The sequence below is a fragment of the Larimichthys crocea genome, chromosome II (genome assembly GCF_000972845.2).
Source record: "Larimichthys crocea isolate SSNF chromosome II, L_crocea_2.0, whole genome shotgun sequence".
Lineage (NCBI taxonomy): Eukaryota > Metazoa > Chordata > Actinopteri > Sciaenidae > Larimichthys > Larimichthys crocea.
Window position 1 is genome coordinate 4,330,694 of NC_040012.1, and position 21,775 is coordinate 4,352,468.

A 21,775-nucleotide genomic window follows, 5' to 3' on the forward strand; every position below is an offset into this window, starting at 1 on the left:
GTAAATTGCCTGTCCCGGAGAGGGGTGGGTGGCCGGGCGCTGTAAAGCTCGCGGACGGAGCCGTGAGCCACCTTCGCCCCCGAGTCTTTCCATGCCGACCCAGAGCCGCCGCGGAGGGAATGCGCCCGGCGGAGGCCAGCCAGCGCCGGGGAGAGGTCCCACGAGGGGATCCGTCCCTGACCCGGGTTGAATCCCCCAGGCACCGCCCTGAATTCACAGGATTCATTGAAGTTGCGTTGAAGTTGCAAATCGCAACATCGCGAATTCCTGGAGGGTCTGTGTTCTGGTATCAATTACGGTACAGTCAGGCTTGACGCCGATTACCACTACTGCACATGTGCGTAGGTGTGTGTGTGTGTGTGTGTATGTATGTGACAGAAAGGCAGTTTCGAGAGAAAAGCAAAGTAAAAAAAACAAAACAAAAAAACCGATGTGTCGACTACTAAATTATTTACATAATCGTGACTAATCGACTAATCGTGGCAGCCCTAGTTTGTACCCAAAATACAACACACACAGGGCTCATTGACCTGCAAACATAGAGAGATGGTAGAGTACAACCACACACCTGGTCTAAGCCGGACTTGAACCCATCACTCTCCGGTTCCCAAGCCAAATCCCTACAGACTGAACTACCACCAACGCAGGGTGGATCTAAGAAGTGTGACCGACAGTCACCTTAAACCTCTCTTGTTATCAGCTGTAGTCTTCCAATAAAGCTTCAAGGTCACCACAGCTGTATGCGCCGCTGCAGCGCCCCCCGACTGCTACAGCGCCGAGAGGACGAGGCCTAAGAAGTTAGAACTTTCTCCAAAAAGAGTCAAATAAGCTCAAAGTCAAGGTTTACTGAACAACAACCAGCTCAGCGAAGCCTTCTGTAGATAATTAACAACTAATAGCATCCAAAGTCGGAGCAGCACCTATCACTTCAAACACTGAGGGGAGGCTTTCACACAGTATCTGTAGTTGGATTCAGAGGAGAAGGAGAAGAAGAAGAAGAAGGAGAAGAAGAAGAAGGAGAAGAAGAGAAACAAAGGCAAGAGGCAAGCTGGGTAGAAGAACACAAAGAGATGAAAAAGGATCAGTGACTGAAGAAAAATGGTGGGTACACAGGAGAAAGGAGAGAGAGAGAAAGAGGGAGAGCAACAGTGAAGGAGAGCGAGCGGGCTCTCATGAGCACTGCTCACACCATGTAAGGCTTTATTCAGAAACAATGAAACAAGCCTTGAGAGCAATATCTCTGAGTGTCACATTCTCGCCGTCTCCATGGTTTTTAGTATTTCCTGCTTGGCTGTAACCGGCTGGCTGTTGGAGATGAAGGCAGATGCTCGCGTAGGCTGAGCTGTTTGTGAGGAATCGAGGATTAAAAGGGCACCGGAGCGGCGTAAACACGAGCCAATCAATCTCTGCTGTTGAACGCAGGCTCGGCTTTGCTTCTGCTTATTAAATCTTACTTTTTTTTCCTTTTGCTTGTTTGCTTTGTATGCCGAGGTGTCAAAGTCTGCTTGTACGGGTTGAGCTCATCCTGCAAACTTTCCTACTATTACGGCTTATCTGAAGGTTTAAACTGATGAGCTTTCTCAAACTCCGTGAAAGAAATAAAAACATAAAGCTTCCAATAAAAAGTCTATTTCTGTCTGACGCTATAAATGGGCACAATAAGAGGAAGAACGGCAGGAAATTGATTGATAAGCGACTTAAAGGTTCCGACTGTGTCTGACAAAGCAGACGTTTTGCATCCCGCGTGGCTAAACCCGCTCTGTGTTCGTCCCGCCGAGCGGAGCCGCAGTGCAAATAAAAACCCGTCAGCACAGACAAACAAGAGGCAGTTCAGCTGACTCAAGTCCCCGCAGTCAAACGCAATCCCAGCAGCACTAATGAGGAAACTCATTAAAAACATTATTCCACTAATACCTCAGTCAACGCTGATGTCTTTTTATACCACACAGGTGGAATCGACCCCACCGTTCTCCGTTCAGGCTCCTCAGACGTGACGTTTTGCTGCTTTTCTTTGTCTCGTGTGATAGAAAACTGAATGTGTTTAGGTTTTAGAGTGTCGGTCAGACAAAATAAGACATCAGGTAACTCGATCTCATCATTAAAATATTGCTAGATGCAGCCCTACTGAGAAGATGACGCATATTTTAAAAAAAAACATATTAGTAGGTGTTTGTTTTTCCTCGTTAACATGTTAATTTATGCAGCAAAGAACATCAGAATCTATAAATATAGAGAGAACATGGACAGCTACACACCAAGACAGCGTTACTGATTATCAAGTCCTATCTTAACTGATATTTTATCTGACAAACGATGATGCTGAAGCTTATGAATGAGTTTTATGATGTAGAGACGGGTTTGATTCTATTAGTCCGTGTGTCGTCTTGAAGGCAGATTAGACTTCGGGATGTAGCGTTCTACAGAAGAGATGAGAGGGAGCAGAACATCTGGCTGTGTGGAGCGAGCAGGCGTTCCCCCGAGGCCGAGAGGAGGTCTGAAATAATCTGATCAAAGAGCGAGCAGGTAGATGTACACGGGCGAATAAATCAACGGTAAAGAATACACTCGCTCCGCGCGCAAACAGATGTGATGCTGCGAGTTCAGTGCACGGCGCGCTGCGAGATGAGGTTTGAAATCAATCTGAGTCAGACGGTGCGATCTCAATCTGAAGGCGAGTCGGAGCACGGTGTCTGTCACAACTGTCAACCTTCATCTGAACACCCCAAACCCTCACATCACAAAAGATAACACCTACAAAAGCTGAAATACAATAGAGGAAAGACTTAAAGGTCCTGTATATTGTAAAAAAAAATGAGATTTCCACGTTTGTTTTTATTATACAGAAGGTCTAAGAAATGCTGTGAAAGTATCAAAACTTTCAATATTCAGAAAGCTGCCTTTAAACGAGCTGTTAGGACTTTCATAATGTTGTGATGTCACAGCTATACAGTCTGCATAGTCTACAACCCTTTACCTGTGGTTGGCCTGGCCGTGCGTCACTTGAACAGTCAGCCAATCAGAAGAGAGGCTCATTAATATTAATGAGGACATGTAAAACTGTATTAAGATGGTTAAAACCATCGAGTAAAACACTGGGAAAGTATAAAACATGGGACCTTTTAACATTAAGTTTGAAGTATGTCCCTTATTAAAACAATATTAGATCAATATTGATACTAAAAATCAGCCAAAATATTTCTTATTTCTATATATTATACAAGCTTTACTTGTTTGTAGAGCTGCAACTAACAAGTATTGATTCATCTGACGATCATTAGTTTGAAAAATGTTGATCACTGTTTACCACAGACCAAAGCAAAACCCCTCAACCACAAAGATGTTCAGTTAACTGTCACAGAGGACTTAACGAACCGAAAAGATATTCACTTCTGAGAAGCTAAAATCAGAATTTGGACAAAAAAAAACAAAAACTGTTTCACTCTGATTCATGCTCCACCAGTCATCGCTTTCATCTGAGCCCTAATCTCATCCCAGCATCTCTTCATAGGTGTGTTTGCATCGCACTGCACGCCGCGTGAAGCCGAGCAGTAAACGGTGAACTAGTATATTCTGCTATCAAATCCAACAATAAAAGGAAAAACAAAAAAGAAGAGACAGTTGACCCAGATAACGGCGCGTATCTCTGCTCTGTTTGTGAATCTCTCTGGTTCATTATTCACGGGTGTAAAAGTTGCATCATACAAGGTCGTGTTCATGAAGAGCAGACAGTGCCGCCGCCGCCACAGCAGCAACAAACAATTTCTGCTGCTTTTAAAAAGTGAAAATCTATAACAAAGTCATAAAAAGGAGCTGGTGCTGTATAGAGATGATATGAACAGCCTGTAAAGATTTGACCCAGGGCAGAGTGTTTTATTTTCGAGAGGTGTGTTAGGGAACAGCCAGGATGTAAAAGCTGATACTACACAGAAAAACCTCTGCATGACTGGTAAGATTATACATCATTTCAAGCGTGTCTATCCGTCTGACACGCTCACTTTCCCTCCTTCTGTCTCTTTCCGTCTCTCCATGTGCATACCTCACATTTTCCCCTTTTTCCAGCGCTCTCATTCGCTCACACTCTCTCCGCCTTGCTATCGCTCTTCACTTCTCCCCGTCGAGCCGAAATCGTCACACCGCGCTGAGCTGTGATCGCGTTCGGCTGACTCGTCCTTTCGGCTCTTTTCTGCGCAGCACAATGCTTCGTTAATGTGTTTTGTTTTTTTTCACGTTGTGGACTTAAGCTGCATTTGTAGATGTGCTTTTTTCTGTTACACAATAACCACGGCGAGTGGACGCAAGTCTGTGCTGATTTTGTTCCACTCGACAACAGTTGCGTGGATAATCTCACCACCTGTTCTGATGTATCCACTGAAACAGACGAGCCAACGCGCGTCCATATAAAGATGATAGTACTACTGGACACTGAGCTGACTCACTCCATTATTAATGCACCTTTTGAAGGTTTATTTACAGATGAATCACACATTGATAAATTATTGGCCATCGCTATCAAATCTGGCTATTCCTGAGTGTCGCAGGAACAGGCTCAGGACTCTCCAATCTGTGCAAGTAAAGTGACACTCAGCCCTCCTACTGCACCGAGGTGTACCTGAAAGCTGAAAGTTTAACTTCTCTCCCTGCAGAGCTGCGTGGAAACAGCTTGTGTAAGCCTGTGGGTGCATTGGGAAGCTCCCAGCAGAGGATGTGTGGACGCTGATGAGAGAGCGAGCAAACATGCACAGCAAGCTTTCCCCAGAAATAACACATATAATGAAGATCAAGTCTGAAGCCACCGACATGTACTCCGACAAACATCGTGCACAGATTACAGCTGACTGACGCACGGGATCATCTCCGCGCTTCTATGACGGCGTCTCACCTCCGTTCAAGGAGCCATTGTGGGGTAATACTGTCGCGGTGGCGTCATGGCTGTCCTGCGGCGGCGTCCCGTCGGCGGTGGCGACCTCGTGCTCCTGCAGGCTGTCCTCCTCCACAATGTGTAGCTTGTCCTCGTCGTCCGAGTCTGAACTGGCCTCCAAGCCATTGTTGAAGTTTGTCACTGCGGAGAAGGAGAGACACACAGAGGCGGAAGATGAGCTAAGATTTTAGCAGCTACGACTCGTAGACGACCCCCGCGGCTGTAATCAGTGTCTGATTTACATCTGAGATGCGGAATAAAGGCAATTAGCTGCGATTACTGACTGCCAAACATGACATCAGTGTGATCAGCATCCGAGCTGGGAGTGGGGAAGACAATATGCCTCTATAGGAAGGAGTCCAGTCTGATCGGCCCCTTTCACATACATTTCAAGTCCCAAACCCAAAACACAAGCAGCCTTTGAGCTGGACTTAATGAGCTCCACGAGAATATACAAAGAGGTAAGATATGGTAATAGTTTGTGTGTGAGGCAGCGATCGTCACAGGTTACCGAACTGGACTGGATACCCAGCTGGAAATTTTCTTTTTCTGCATTATTCCACTGACATATCGGCCGGGCTCTAACCTTTTTATGGTAATTTCACCAAGAGGAGACCTCAGCACCTGTGCTCCAAGTGTTAATACAACCCTGCTAATGAATAAGTGAAAGGTGGATCCATGAAAAGCGGCACAGCGCGGCCTCAATTAGCCCAACTCGGCCAAACGGGTTAAGTAGCTGTTATCTGCTGCATCCGTTTAAATGAGTCAGATCTTTTTATATTAAAGGTAGATGACTGAAGTAAGGGAGGAATGGAAACATCCTCCTCCTTTCTTAGTTTTTACTCTCTAGTCGTCTTTTCACTTGAAAAGGCAACAGGTTCTCCACAGCAGAGTGAAATCTGCTCGTGATAGCTGATAAAAAAAGAAGGAAAACTTGAATTTTCACTGACGCCGACGTCTCAGAACTCCCGATCCAACCGGGCCAAAAACCAAAAACAGTTTCAACGAGCCCGAACAGAGTAAAACAGTATATCCAGATGCCATCATTTGCTCCAAACTTTGCTCCAAACCACAAGAACATAATCTTCATCACATCAATCAATCTCTGACTGGAGGTACACACACTACCTCTTCTTTCTCCTCATGGAGACGACATAAAAAAAAAAAAGGAGCAAAGCAGCCGGAGGGGAAAATAATCACTTGTTTATCAGCCTCAGAAAGCAAATTTATTTTACGCCGTGCTGCGGTCGGAGAGTTTGACTGTGGGGTACGACTTGTTAACGGGAGCTCAGGGTGAAAAATGGGCCGACCGGATTGGTCCAAATGAATTTAGCAGGATGTGTTTGGGTGCTCGGCAAAAAAAGTTGTAAATGACAGAGACGTGTGGGTGCACGGGGATCGAGGTGATGATGAGTGTTATGATTTACGTATTTAATTGCTTTTTCTCTGTCAGCATGTGTGCACTTGTGACTGTGTGTGTGTGTGTGTGTGTGTGTGTGTAAGCACAACGAGTATACATGTACGTGAGCGAACACAAGTGTGTGTGTGTGTGTATCCTCTCCGCGGGGAAGCTGTACGTCTTGGCGGAGATGCTGAAGACGCCTAATGAGGAGGAAAGCTTGGGTTGTTTGTTCACAGGTGACAGGTGCACACACACACACACACACACACACACACACACACACACACAAGTCCCAAACCACAAAACAAGCTCTACGCGTGTGCACCAAGTTCTGCATGAAACGAGAAGATGTTTTTAAGTAGCGCCATTAACCGTTTACACTCCCTTGCAAACATGCACTGCATACACACACACACACACACACACACACACACACACACACACGAGTCAGGAGTGATGCGGTGCTTTCTGGAGACAGTTCTGTCACTGCACTCCAGACAGACGAGAGGAGCTGGGAATGCAAAAATGTCTGTGTGTGTGTGTGTGTGTGTGTGTGTGTGTGTGTGTGTGTGCGAGAAGGTGAAGGGGTGAGATCGATGCAAGACTGGATCGATGTGCGAGGCTGGAGCAGACATGTCTGCATTCAGGAGGTCTGGTTTGGGGTTTCATGAAAGCCAGATGAAGGAGAGAAACACGACAGAACTTCTGCTGCTTGTTGTTTCAAATCCTCGGACATGTCTGCACGGTAAAGGTTGCGTCTCTTCATCCCAGCCAAGCACACATATATATGTACGTGGTATCTTATAGATACTATAGTAATAGCAGTACAGCATCCGTCTACTGTGAAAGAGTTGTGGTTGATCAGCCAAAGAGAGCTGCATTTAAACATTATTTTCATTAATAATTAATCAGGATTTTCTAAACCTAAAAAGAAAATCTGGTCTGAGTCTTTTTTTTTATCCAACCAGATCTAAAACCTGAACATCAGACCAGGCAAACCAGCAAATATTCTCATTTTTCAGCATTTGTGTTTAAATATTTACTGAAACAATAAATTCATGATCAGAAAAGTTGCTATCCTCGACCGACACAACTTCATTTTTCATTTCAAGGCCGTACATCTGAGGCATTCATTGGTACCGAGGTATCGCTGGTGCCAGCTTGTGAGAAAGGAGACTGGATGACATTTTCAAATCGGTTCCTTCACCTCTCACCTCAACACATCTGAACGAAAATGAATCCTACACATGCTAAACTTCACAGACATGCTCACTTTATTCTAATCCCATGCAAAAAACCATGTTCCATGTAGTAAAAATGACAGTTTCACCTCGTCTAATTGAATATTTCTGCATACTAGAGTCCCTGAATGGAATCTGAGTGAGACCATTCAAACTTGGCCTCACTGTATAAAATGACCTCAGGGATAATCACATCCTCATGAAACAGATGATCAGAGGATGTTTGGTATTGACAATATACTGACAATGTCCAGGACAGAAGTGCTCGCCATCCAATCATAGGTAATGACAATAATATAGCATATGAATGGAGATCATTACACCTAAACAAAACAAAAAGTTTCTGACATATTCATGAGTGGAAAAACGTGACACACGCGGCCGAGCTGCGGCTTAAATTCATCTTCACGTCCTCAGCTTTCAGACGATGTCTATCACTTCTATGTGGTATCTACTGTTGACCTGCTATCAGACCCTAAAGATCCTCTCAGTCTCCGTCTTTAGTGGGACTGAAGCTGCCTTCCTTTGGCTCTGCAGCCGACTCGAATAAAAACAGATAACAGCTGCAGCTTCCCTCTGCAACCGCAAATTTGTTTTGCGCACGATCACTTCCACATGTTGCCGTTCAGAGATCGACATGGCTGCGGGTGTCCACATTTTAATCTTAAAGACAGTAATGTTATCAGGAGAGAAATAAATGATCAAAGAGTCGCTGTTTGTTTCTTCCTGATCCGACCCCGAGGACACAACTTAGCAACACCTTACAAACCTGCATGGTAACTTGTGTGACCGTCTGTGGTTCGGCCAGATACAGATGAGTTGAGTAGTTCATGACTGCAGCGCAGACAGTCAGCCTAAACACACTCCTACTGTAGGCAGCGGGTTCCTGAGAAAAATCAACAAAGCGTCTCTCTTCATTCAGACAAAAACACACATTATTAACCAGACAGGCTCGTGGCAACTCCGATAATAGAAAGGTCTATAGTTTTGAGATAAACAGCCGTGTCTGCTCTGCAGAGTTATTCTTAACAGCGCTCGCTGGAGGGAACGGCAGCCAGCTGAGCTCCTGATGATAAAGAATAAAGGAGGAGGCGATAAATAAGAGCTCCGGCGATCAGATCGTTTATGTTCTGTATTAATCCCTTCACTGGATCTGTAGTGTCTAATGAACGCTTTAATAGCACAGGGCTGAATCATGTCAGATCGTACGTGGGTAAAAAGTGAAATTTTTTGGACTCAAGTCGGAGTCGCCTGGATCTTCACCTGCGTATTTATTCGTGATTTAAACGATCCAGACTTCAAACGTGATTCTGAACTTTTTAAGGTTTGAGTCTTGGACTTCTTCTCGACATTTCCATACTTGGCAAACAAAATCTCAGAGGATGGAAGAGAGAAAGAAGTCTGAGGTCGAATCTGAATAAAAATGTAAGTATGATATCAAACCGGCTCTCTGTCCTGCAGAAACATCAGCTCGTGTTCCTCTCTCGTTCTTTTTGGATTGGATTCGACTTGATCACATTTTGTTCACGTGCTTCTCATGATTAAATGACATCAGATTTCAGGATTTCTGGGTATTGAAGTCAGATGTTAACTCTGCAAACCTACACGACCGCGGTCGGACGGCGCCTTGATAATTAATGACACGCAGACGTGACGATGACAAATAATCCAGGAATTTATAATTCCTGCTTCTCTGCTCTCTTGGCCTGAGCGTAGTTAAAATAACAGCAGGCGGGTGGCAGCACTGAGCAGACCAGGACAGACACAAAGTCTTGCAACAACTTTTTTTTTTCCTCTGTGTGTTTGTTAGAGAGAGAGACAGACCTGTCCACATCATCACGACAGTGCGTCAAGTGAACTGTTAATCCTCCATCTGGAGGTCTGTACAGAGAAGAGAGAGGCCAGCTAAGAAAGGAAGAGGGAAGTCTAGACGATAGCATTCCTCCCTTCCTGCCGTCCATCTCTCTGATTAAGAATCTGGAGCCTTTCTTATTACTGTGAACTAATGTTTGTTCAGATTCGTTTTGTCTCGTCGCCCGTTCCTGACACCTCCAGTCTTGAAAATCAAGCGTTTCTCTTTATTCTGTTTGTTCAGCGATGTCGTGTTTTCGACTCTTGGCTTAGAAGACACGACGCTGCATATCGCTGCATACTGCACGTGTTGAAACCGAAGGCCTGGCTTTCAAAGGGAGGCAATAAAACAAGTGGAGGAGTCACGAACACAAGAAGAACAGATTAGTTCATCTGAAGCCACCTGATGAAATCATCACCAGGCTTGTGTTGACTCTTTGCAGCAGTACCTGTACGTTTTCTGCATCGCGTCGTTCTTCCAGTAACGAGACAATTAAAACAGAGTCGGAGGATGGAATTCATAATATCCTGTCTGCCTCATCTGACTTCATTTGATCTGACCTTCTTTTAATCAGGTAGTCTGAGTGGAATAAAAAAAAAAGTTAGACTTTAACAAGGGAGCGGCGGCCGTGATAAACAACAAGGTCACCTCGATGAACGCGGAAAGAAAATAAAGTCAAAAAAATAAATCACAAAACGGCCAAAAATAAGCATCACCCTTAACGCCGCCTCTGCATCCACCCCGCGGCGTACACGGTTGTATCTTCTGAACTACATCTTCATATAGAGTGTCCTTTCACCTTAAAATAAATAATAATTCCTCTTGGGGGGAGAAAAATAAAAACACAGCGTGAGCGAGCGAGCGAGCAGCAAAGAGTCTGCCTTCCTCAGTGTCAACGTCGGTGAACCGGGCCGACATCAGGACACGTGACTGCGGAAGGAAATCATGTGTCTTGACGGGGATCACAACACAACCCTGGACCGCCGGACCACATGGCCTGATATCTGGGTCAAAGGTTGCAGGCTGCTGTGCTGTGGGAAGAGGGGGAGGAGGGAGAGTGAGGAGATGCAGATACAGTTTGTCAGGACAACAACAGCAGCTCATTCTGAAGGTACTTGATCATAAACCAAAGTTCTGGACAACTTTAGGACCTGATAATGGGGCTACGTAAAAAGTTGAAGCATCCACAGAAGCTAACATTCTCCCTGAGGGATGTCTGTACCAAATCCATCCAATACTTCTCGACATATTTCAGTCTGGACCGACGTGACGAGGATGAATCATCAATCAGCTCGGCTTTGCGTATTCTTTATCAGTACCAGCTAACTGATGAGTAAGTCCTGACCATCAGCCACTATTAAAGACCCGACGATCGGCTCGCACAGCTGAGCAAACACTCATTATACTGTACATGAATGACAACGAGTCGACTCCTTTATTAATGATGAGTTACTGAAAGGACTAAAGACAAAAAACGTGTGACGGCATAACAACAACACAGCTAGTTTGATAAGTGTGTGTGTGTGTACTGACCCAGTGCAGCTGTGCAGCACGGGACCTCTGCCAAGCCCCTAACAGACAATTATCCCACTGTGTGTGTGTGTGTGTGTGTGTGTGTGTGTGTCTGTCTGCTGCTCGATGTGACCAGACTTTAACATGGTGAGCAGCTGCAGAGGGAGTCAGCCCACTTAAAGGGACAGTCACACATTTTCTTCACAACACACAACAGGTTCACGACGTTCACGTGAAGGTGACCGGTCCAGAATTTTAGAATATAAATATATAATATTAAATATTTTCATTATTGATTCATCAGTCTGGTCATTTATTTTTAATGATAATAACTGAGGATAATTAAAGATTTAAGAGTTTTAATGTCACTCTGGTTAAAATAAAATACACACAAATATGTTTATATCGTACTTATATATCTAGATCTGGTTCACATTTATATATTTATGTTGATTTATAATCTAAAATGTCAATTATAATATCTTGAATGTTGTAAATAGAAAATCAATTTCCCAGAACCAAACGTACGGCCTTCGAACATTTTCAGCAACCAAAACTCAACTGATCAGATTTTAGAAGTTATTTTTCCTGCAAAGATGCCAAACGTCTGCTCAGATGTCATCATGTGACCCTTTTCTTACCACAATGGACTGAACATTTTACACTGTCGAATGCAACAAGGGGGATTTTTCACTTTATACATGGAATAATTTGTGTTAATGTGTTAAAAATTATCAGTTTAAATCAAAAATTGAAAATTGTAGTTGTTAAAGAAGACAGCATTTCCCATAAACTGTACGATTTTTTTCATCAGATCTGAACTCCTTCAACCACCAGTGGAAGAACAGCATCCACCTCACAGCACACACACACACGCACACACACACACACACACGCACACGCACACGCACACGCACACACACACACACACACACACACTGTAAAGATATTAAGATATTCCCTCTTCCAGGTTGAAAAACAGCTACATCAGTATGAAACAGGCCTGGTTTGCAGGACTGGAAGTTGTTAAGTATGAAGCACTGAGTCATATTCCTAATGTGTCTGTTAAAAGTCAACATCATGAGGTAAGACTGAGGCTGCGTCATCTGCACAGGCGGGAGGAGGAGGAGGAGGAGGAGGAGGACGAGGAGGAGGAGGACGAGGAGGAGGGGTGTGGTCACTTATTTCCCTGGCACTCCACACCGGGTTTCCATGCCCACCTTGCTTTAATGCAGCCGGCGAACCTCTGGACGAGGGCGCACGCTGCAGAGCTATAAATGCACACACACACACACACACACACACACACACACACACAAAGGAAAGCCCCCCTAGTAGAAGCCAGCAATGTAAGCCAGAGGCCAGGCAGGGACTCCCCCCACCTCCTCCTCCACCTCCTCCTCCTCCACCCAAAGAGACAGAGCATCTGCCACGTGTATGTTCGTGTGTCTGTGTGTGTGATTAATAACTGTACAGTGAATCTTTATAATTCAGCCTGGTAAGTCACTGAAGCCTAACGTGTTTCAGGAATTGTGTGTGTGTGTGTGTGTGTGTGTGTGTCCACAGAGTAATCAGGACTGTCCAGCTGCTTCCTGCTCGGCCCAGGTGCTCAATCAGACCCCATCAGACCTCCCTCTCTCTCTCTCTCTCTCTCTCTCTCTCTCTCTCTCTCTCTACCCTATGACCTCATTTGCATGCATGGTAAACAGGTAGAGCTCAGAAGGTTTGTCACGTATAACAACACTTTGACATTTTGCGTTGTTCTACACTTTGTGCTTCGGTCCATAGGGACGGAGTGCAGACCGGTTCACCTCCCGGTGCCCTTGAGCAATACATTTAACCCCCTGACCGCTCCCTGAGTGCTGCTGTGCGGCAGCACATCACTCAGTCATCGGCCCTTTGTGTAAAACATTAAAAAAATAAAGTAAATCTTCCTCTTGTACCAGCAGGAGGCAGCAGCAAGCCTGGATCTGTCCAAAGATATCATCATACAACAACAATTACATATTGTTTTTTTCAATTGGTGCAATAACTGGAGGGATTTCTTGGCCCGGGGGCAGAGAGCTCCTGGATCAAACTCCTCTTTAATAAACAAACCGGAAATAGAGAAGTCAAACTAGCCACGCCTACTTCCAGTCCTAATGCTGAGCTTGGCTAGTTTATTTAGTGCGTAAGTGTATTTACCAAATGTTAAATTATTCATTTAAAGCCGTGTTTCTCCAGTTTTTAATATACAGACTGTGACAGGATGGATTTCCCAAACATTTCCCGTTTGGAGCCACGACTGCACCATTTATTTCACCCCCCCACTTATTATCATCAGCTCGTGATCAATCATAATCATGGATGTATGTGATCTTATTGTTTACTTTCTTGTAAATTGTGTAATTCATTTAATTAACTTTACGTCCTCCATGTGCCACCAGAGGGAAATTGCGTGCCACCAGTGGTAGACTTTGGTTTAAAACGAAAGAAAAAGACACTTAGCTGTCATTCAGATACATATAAAATACATGTGCTATAAAAAAAACTCTGCTCTTTCCTTTCCAGCATTGCTCAAATATTAAAGGCCAAGCTAAGACACAGTGTATCTCTCACATATCCTCGCCCACTCACTCACTCACTCACACTCGAGAGAAAGAAGACGTTCGCTGGCAGAGACAGAAAAAGAAACGACAAAGACGTTCAGAACGAAACACATCTTTATGTCGTATGGCAATAAAAGTGCTCCACGCAGAGCATCTGGTTAGATAAACATGTGAGTAAAACGTGTCCTCCGTGTCCTTTTCATTTCTATGTTGCATGAATGTTCTCGTCATATAAAAACAACTAAAGCGCTGCATGAAAAACAACAGTATATTCTCCGCGTTTCATCCATTATTTACCGTCACCGGCGTTGGCAGTTTACCAAAGGGGTTAATTTGAGAGACTGACTACCTGCACATCCCACTTCAAGTCTGTGTGTGTGTGTGTGAGAAAGAGAATCACCGTGAAATCTAGGTTAGTCCCGCAGAGATCGACGATCGAGGTAGACGTTTTAGCACGCTGTCACGAGTGCCAAGTGTTGAGCAATTGATTTTAGAAAAGTTCCCCTGCACTCGGAGGGGAAAAACCAAAACGCTGTACCCGAAGTTCACGCTTCAATGTCACGGCAGAAGTTTAGAAAGCTTTAATATTATTTAGTTTTTTACCAATTTCCAATTCAAATGCACTCGTATTGATGAAAAGTGATTATGAGAAGTGAGTGTTTCACACTAATGTACTTCTGCTGAGTATGTTTATGATTTGTGGGTGGTGCAGTCAGTCAAACACTCCAAACCTTCAAGATAAGAAATAAAATATTAATAGTTTCATTTAAAAAAAAAGGCAAAAAACAAGAAGTGTTTACTAAATTAACATCTCTAGTTTAAGTACGAGTAAAGCCGGAGCTAATAAACAAAGAAACTGGGGCTAATTCTCATCTCTCGTGAATCTTCATCAAAGTTAACCAGCTGATCATCGACATCCATCAGCCTCTAAACAAAACTAATGACGTTTACCTGAGACTCGGCTCCTGGTCGGTGATTCGAGGGGTGTGATGTGTCGGCTGCACCATTTTCTGCCGTCAAACTCTGGGAACTTATTTTAAAATGCATGTAATATGTGAACCACTCAAACAAACTGAAAATTTCATGCCTGCATTAAATATATATATATGCAAAGAGGCAGAGAGCGATGGAGGGATAGATTCCAACATAACAAGCTCGCTTTAAAATGATTCATATTCGCCGTGATATTAACAACATGTTATTTTCTCAGAGCGTATTTTAACGCCATGCCTCTGAGTCTATTTCAGGCGGAGTTGCTCTTAAAAGGCCTAAAGTGACTCTTAGATCATTTTCAAACTTTCAGACTTACAGGTGATAGGTGCTACGACAGCGTGGCTGATGTAATTTCCCCCCAAAGCTCCCGTTTCCTGCAAACGCAGCTGACTAGGCGGTGACTCAGAGGACGAGCAGCTACAGCTGACGACACCGCTGCGCGTCGAAAGAGTAAGGGATTAAACGAAGAGTCTCCTGAGCGCTTTAACGCCGACCTGTGGTCGCCACTGTCTTTCAAAGATACAAGAACATGCGTCTGCTTCCATATTTAGTATCTATCTTTAGTATTTTTTATATACGGCGCTTCTGTGCATCGTGTTTGAGGTGTCCGACGTCAGGGCTAACATAGATCTGCTCGATAATCATCTGCAGCGTCTGCATGAGTGTCACAAAAACGCTCGATCCTTGCAGCGACTCGTTCGTACTTTGAGTGAGATCAGTCTCATTTTGAGAGTGACGATATGCATCACATCAATAAGGTACATTGGCATGCTGTATGTGTGTGTGTGTGTTTAATGACTCATGCCCTACAGGGGGTGGCAGTGCACTGGGGTATTACATAAGCTTCTCAACTCTGATCTCAGTTCTGTTACAGCTGCCTGGAAAAAAACACACACAAAAAAAAAACCCTTGCAGATTTCACTGCACCTCTGCGCTATATCATCATCTGTCGAACCAACTGGAGTTCATCAGTGAGTCATATAAACACTAATGGGCGAGGAGGTATGGATTGAACCTGCTCCAGGCGACACTTCTACCCTCCTGTCTCATTAAGTTGAAGAGGGGACTCTCCATCATTTGAAAAGTCTTGACGTGACTCAAACCTAAAGAAAGAGTCTTCAAACCCCTTCGACCACGTTACATAATTTCCTCTCTTGTTGTTTTTAATAAAAGATTACCTAAAATGGGAAACCGGATTAAAAAGCACCAGTGATGCAGCTCTGACCCAAATATCTCCAGCATCAGATAAACCACTGCAGGCATTCAAATGAGGAAGCGCAAAGCTCAATGAATCATAACAATGAAAAAAAAAAAAAGACAGTAATAGAATAAGAAGAGCACGTGCATGACGGTAAAGCAGATGGGCAAACACACACACACACACACACACACACACACACAGATACTTTACTGTCAACAGGTCCAGGTGAAGAAGAACACTTGGTTTCAGTTCACCTGAAGTTTTCAGTTTCTGTTTTACGTTGGCGTGAGTCAAACTGAAACCAGTTTATATTCTTTCTCTAAAAATACATTTTACATTTCACAGCACTGCCACTTCTCACCTATGTCACACACACACACACACACACACACACACACACACACACACACACACACGTGCATCGATAAATTCACCGCGTGTGATGTGACGATGAGCAAATCTGCACGCCAAAGTTTTAAAGTTTGATCGCTTCCTGTTTTTTTGTTGTTGTTTTTTAAGTTTTCAGATCGAGTGTTCGACTAATACTAGAGCAAGAAAACAGGAACTTCACTTTCGTTAGTAAAGCACCAACAAACAGCGAAGAAACAGAAACACAAATTGATTGACAGGTGTTTAAATACACCTACTGAAACCAGACGACAGCTACAATTGGTTAATAAAGACCAAAAAAATGCTTCTATCTCATCTTGGAGACAAAATCCGGTCACTAAAACGATCACAAGTGTGAATAATTTGAGTTTTTTCCAAGCTGAAGAGTCAAATGTTGCTGCTGCAGTTGCATTTCTCTGTGTGCGTGACCTGCACTCCGACCTCCGACCTCCTCTGCAGGACAAAAGAAAGTATGCTTTTGTGGGCGAGAGTTCCACAGCGAGGAGGAGAGCTGGACTTTCTCCAGTTTCTCCCACTGAGCCTGGAAGTCTGTAAAAAAAAAAAAAAAAGATCTAAACGCACCTCTTGACACTCACCTGCCACACTGATTTACTGCTACCTGCCTGACAACACACACACACACGCTACATCCACTGTGTGTGTGTGTAGGATCAGCAGGATTTAACTCTCCCTGACAACAACTGGGTCACACGCTTAACACGGTACTGTTCAGATTTCACTCCCACACACTCGTATATATACATACAGTATAAACGCAGCGTTGACCTACATATCAACATATCAGGGGCTAATAATCTAAAGTTGCCGTGCATAATAAAACATGTCACACACACACACACACACACACCTCTGGTTCAGTGACAGGACTATTCTCCCCCCAGTCTTGCTGACAAATGTAACCTCAGCTTTTACAATAAGCAGACCACATACAGGATGTGACATATAGGGAAGTGGGGGGTTAAGGTGGTGAGTGGTCACTTCCTGTTTACCTTAGTACCTTCCCTTCTGTCTTTCTCCCTCCTGCACTCAGTGTTTGATGGACATCACAGGAACATTTAGCACTTTTTCACACTTCAATGAGTAAAATTATGAAGGTGAAAGCCAGAAATTATGATTTAATTCTGACACTTTAAATCCAAAAATCATGGACGCACCAATCCGACTCTTTCATTCCTGATACTGACTCCGATGCCTGAACTCAGGGTTAGGCCTGTGTTGGAAAAAATCGATTTTCCGATTCTAAATCGATTTGCATATTAATTCCCTAAGATCGATTCGTACATCCAAAGATCGATTTAATTAGATTTAAATTTTAATACATTTTCCCCCGGTGAACTTTAACCCCACTAATCACGTCATTGAATTGAAACAGGCGTGCACCGTGTTTAAACTACTCACACATGCGAGGTGCGTTCAATGGCCGTCGGAATGACTATGATGCGTTAAGGAACGTGGGAAAAATGGAAATTCACCGGAAATATTAAAAAAATACAGACAAAAGAACGCTCAAGGAAAACTCTACAACTCACAGCCACTTCTGTACGTTCTCCTAAAATAACTGAAGCGATCGTGGGTTACATTTGCAAAGATACGCGCCCGTATTACGTTGTTGAAAACGAGGGCTTCAGGCGACCAAAACATTTTTTTCTAATAACACTAACCCGAATCGAGATCGGATAGGATTATGAAAATCGATTCTCAGTCCTGAGAATCGGAATCGAATCGATTTTTGGAATTTGAATCGATACCCAGTGTGGAACACTTTGCACCTGGATGTAGTAACTGAATTTAACAATGACGATGACAAAAAGTCTGAATCTAACTGTGTGACGAGGTCAGTTATCAGCTCCGATGCCTTTCTGAACGTAAGCAAACATCTCGTAATGTCGTTTCATCAAGTCTCAGGTCAAAACTCAACCGGCGACTGTGGAGCGACGCGTGAACGAGCAACCGAAGCAAAAAGAGAAACAAACCGCTCACGAAAACGCAGCCCGATCCTCCACGAATCAAACGTGGATTGAGTTTGAACCTCGGTACCTTTTACGGCCGAGTCTAAATGTGTTCTGTTCGATAAGATAGTTCCTGATTTAAAGGAGCGGGGTGTGGGATTTAGCGGCATCTAGTGGTGTAATTGCTGATTGCAGCCCCTCGCCTCACCTTGTCTTTCTTAGCATGAAGGACGATCTAGAAAAGATGATATCCAGAGCCAGTGTTTAGCTACAACAACAACAACATGATCGACTCTGTGGAAGAGGACCAACGACGTCTTACTTTCAGGTAATAACACACATATTTATGAATATTTTATTCAATTTCAGCCACATTCTGTAAACAGGGACGACTAAATCTGACACACTGGACCTTTAAATCAAAACAAGACTATTCAGTTGTACGGACATTTTATATTTGAGAAATTTGGCCTCTTTTTTCTTGAATCAAATGATCTGTCATGGTAAGATAGAGGAGGAATAATAAAGAATCTTTAATTAGCTGTAATTAGTACTGTGGAGAACACAGCCCTCCAAATATATCTACAGATATTCGTGTCACTTTTCATCAGTTCTTAGATACATAAAGCGACCTGACAGAGACAGAGTGTGACCGAGGCGGCGTCACAGAGCTGTGGCTGCAGGTCTGTAACTGTTTTCTGGCCTAATGGGCCGATTCCTCTCTCGTTTGTCATCCGCTCGCTTCTGATTCACATCTAGAAAACGAGAAGAACATCGATAATAACACCAGGCCCGCTGGTTGGAAACTCCCCGCTGCCAGTCCAGTTCTTTTTAAATGCACGGGAGGAGAAACAGAAGTACTCACTTGAAAACAATGAGTACCTAAAAGCCTGCAGCCTGTCACTGTGTGTGTGTGTGTGCATGAGAGGTGTGTGAAGGATGAGGCAGGCAGGCGGGCAGGCAGTCAATCACATAACGCTGCACTGCCATACTCACTCATAAACTCCCTCCCACACACACACACACACACACGTCCTCACTCATACAGCCACTGTGGCAGGGCGTTTCCCTTCCTTCACCACAGCGGCTGCAGAGGAGAGCACCTACTGTAGCTCTAATTTAATTTCATAGTACACGCATTAATCTGCCGCATCAGGAGTACACGCACTAATCCTTCCGCCAAAAGGCAACCCATACCCCGGCTCTACATCTGGATTAAAGCGGTTTAAAATGGTAATCTATCGTGGATGATTCTTTCTTGTGTACGGCTACTGTTTTGATGTGTAACTTCACAGACTTCGCGCTGGAGGTAAAGCCCGGCGGCTCCAGTGTGCGAAGTGAAGCTGCAGACAGAAGCCGACAAGGTCAGAGTTAATGAGATGGCTGCGGGGCAACATCACATTTTCAAAATTACCTCTCGCGTCGTCATATAGATTGTCATTTGCATTGGATTAATCTCTTTCTAATTTGTAAAGTGGAGAAAATGCAAACCAAAGAGCCCATTCTCAACTATGAATTACCTGTTTTTGTGCGACCAGCGGTCCAAAGCGCCGAGATACTCCGTTTAAGATGATATGTAATAGAGAAATCAGCTTCCAAATGAAGACGTTCTGCTTAATTTACCACCAGAAATTGCCATGGTTACAACAAAGAGTTTATCTCACAGGTCTGACAGCGGCCCAAAAAAAAAAAAGAGGCTTCACTGAAAGAGCTTCATATGATATCATGTAAAGACAGTGGTTACTTTCATAGATGGACCATTAATTCTGTTAATTGAGAACAATGATGAAGATGAAGATACACCTTTTTATGAAATCTGTGCATGCCCTTCAGGGCTGCAGGTAGGGCTGCCACAAACGATTATTTTAATCACCGATTATTTTTCCGATTAGTCGACTAATCGAAAAAATAATCGTGACTAATCGACTAATCGTGCCAGCCCTAGCTGCAGGTAATCATTATTTTTATTATCGATGAATCTACTGTATTATTATTCACTAAGCCATCTGTAACAACAACTACCTGTCAATCAAAGCGTCCACGCTCTTAACCCTGCATAACTTTAAGCCTTAATATAATGTGAACAGGTGAGTTGTATATAAATTCACCCTCAGTACAGTTGTCATGAACGGGGAAATTTAGCTACAGAGACCAAAACTGTTTTTTGTACCAGGCTGTAAACATGTTTATTTCTGCTGTGAAACATGGGGACTTATGGAGACTGACTCACTTCTGGAGCCAGCCTCAAGTGGACAGTTTTTGGCACTTTCACACTGGCTTCGTTTCACAGCTGAGGAGGTTGCTACTTGCATAATACCCATAGATCAAGGTAGCATTTTCAAATATTGTTGTAACAGTCCAGAGCGTCATTTGGTTTGAGTTTACTATCATGTCGGACAAAGAAAGAAGCTGGAACAATCAGATTTCTGACATTTTTGCTGAAGAAATTACTTAAACAGCAGATTTTTTCGCTTATTGATCACCAGACCGCTGCCAATTTCAGATCTAACACTATTAAAACTGATTCACCACAGAAAATAGTTTCAACACAGACAGCTCTGATGTTAGCAGCATGAGGGCCGGGTCAGGAGAGGCCAAGTACATTACTGTGGACCCCCCTCCCACGGCTGATGCTTTATTTAAGTCCCAGAACACCTTCAAAATACTATTTAGGACAAACAGTGCAGCTGATGGGCTCTCTGCTGGTGTACCATCAGTCACCCATGAGTAAGAGGCTAGCAGGCTAATCACAGTGATGTAGTCTGCCTGCCTGTCTGACCCGCTTCCCTGCAGTTTGACAAACAGCCCGGGGAACAAGAGGCTGGATTTTGGTGAAATATCTCTTTAATAGCCTTCAAAGCCTTCTGAAGGCTGTAGATGGAGGACAGGTTCGAGAGCAGGACCTGAAGTCAGGCAGAAAATAGCTCAAAGTGTGACTGCATGTGTGTGTGTGTGCGTCTCAAGCATGCCTCGCCGAGAATAAGCGATTAAGAGGAGCTGGACTGACCCCGTTTTCTACAAGTCTCTGAAGCAGACCTGTGAGGATAGAAGACTAGGGAGGTTACATAACGTCTATTCCCCGAAGACGCTCACACACACACACTGTATGGCAGCACTGTGAGAGACTGACTGACTGATAGTGCAGACATACTGCACACACTACCGGTGACAGAATTCATGCATAAGATGAGACAAATCAGAGCGAGGACGCTCCTGTGGGTCCAGCGGGCGGCAGCCAGTTAGCGACTTTCAACTCTGCTGGATCCAGTCGACTAGTCAGACCATCCCTGGAACACCAGGCCGAGCGAGGAAGAGGAGGAGGAGGAGGAGGAGGAGGAGGCCTCGACTGCGAGAGTGCAAAAAAATCAATCTGATAGCTTGAGTTTCTACGCCAGGGGCCACACAAGAGCCCGACCGACCGGGGAGCGACTGATTCAATTTACCTAAGAAGCTCAGCTGTTACTCAAAAAGACAGAGAGGGAGAAACGGGGGTGTGTGTATATATATATATATATGTGTGTGTGCCAAGAGAAATTGCTGCACTAGCACTCCTTTCTTCTCTCTTTCTTATTGTAATTCCATTTTTATGTAGGTCTCCACTTTGGCAGACATGGGATTCAAGACTCGGACATTAAATCTTGTCGGCTTGCTAAATGACTGCACGCGTGTGCGCATGCTCTCTCTCTCGCCCGGGCTATATATTATCCA

The 21,775-nt window shown here is 44.1% G+C and overlaps 1 protein-coding gene across 2 annotated transcripts in view; it reads right to left on the reverse strand.

The window, feature by feature from the left end:
* zeb1a (zinc finger E-box binding homeobox 1a) overlaps window positions 1-21,775 on the reverse strand; it is a 63,129-nt gene that overhangs the window by 14,444 nt on the left and 26,910 nt on the right. For both annotated transcript variants that reach the window (XM_027289572.1, XM_019264899.2), the window contains exon 2: window positions 4,880-5,059. In XM_027289572.1, coding sequence (XP_027145373.1) covers window positions 4,880-5,059 — 180 coding nt within the window. The remainder of the gene's footprint in view (window positions 1-4,879; window positions 5,060-21,775) is intronic.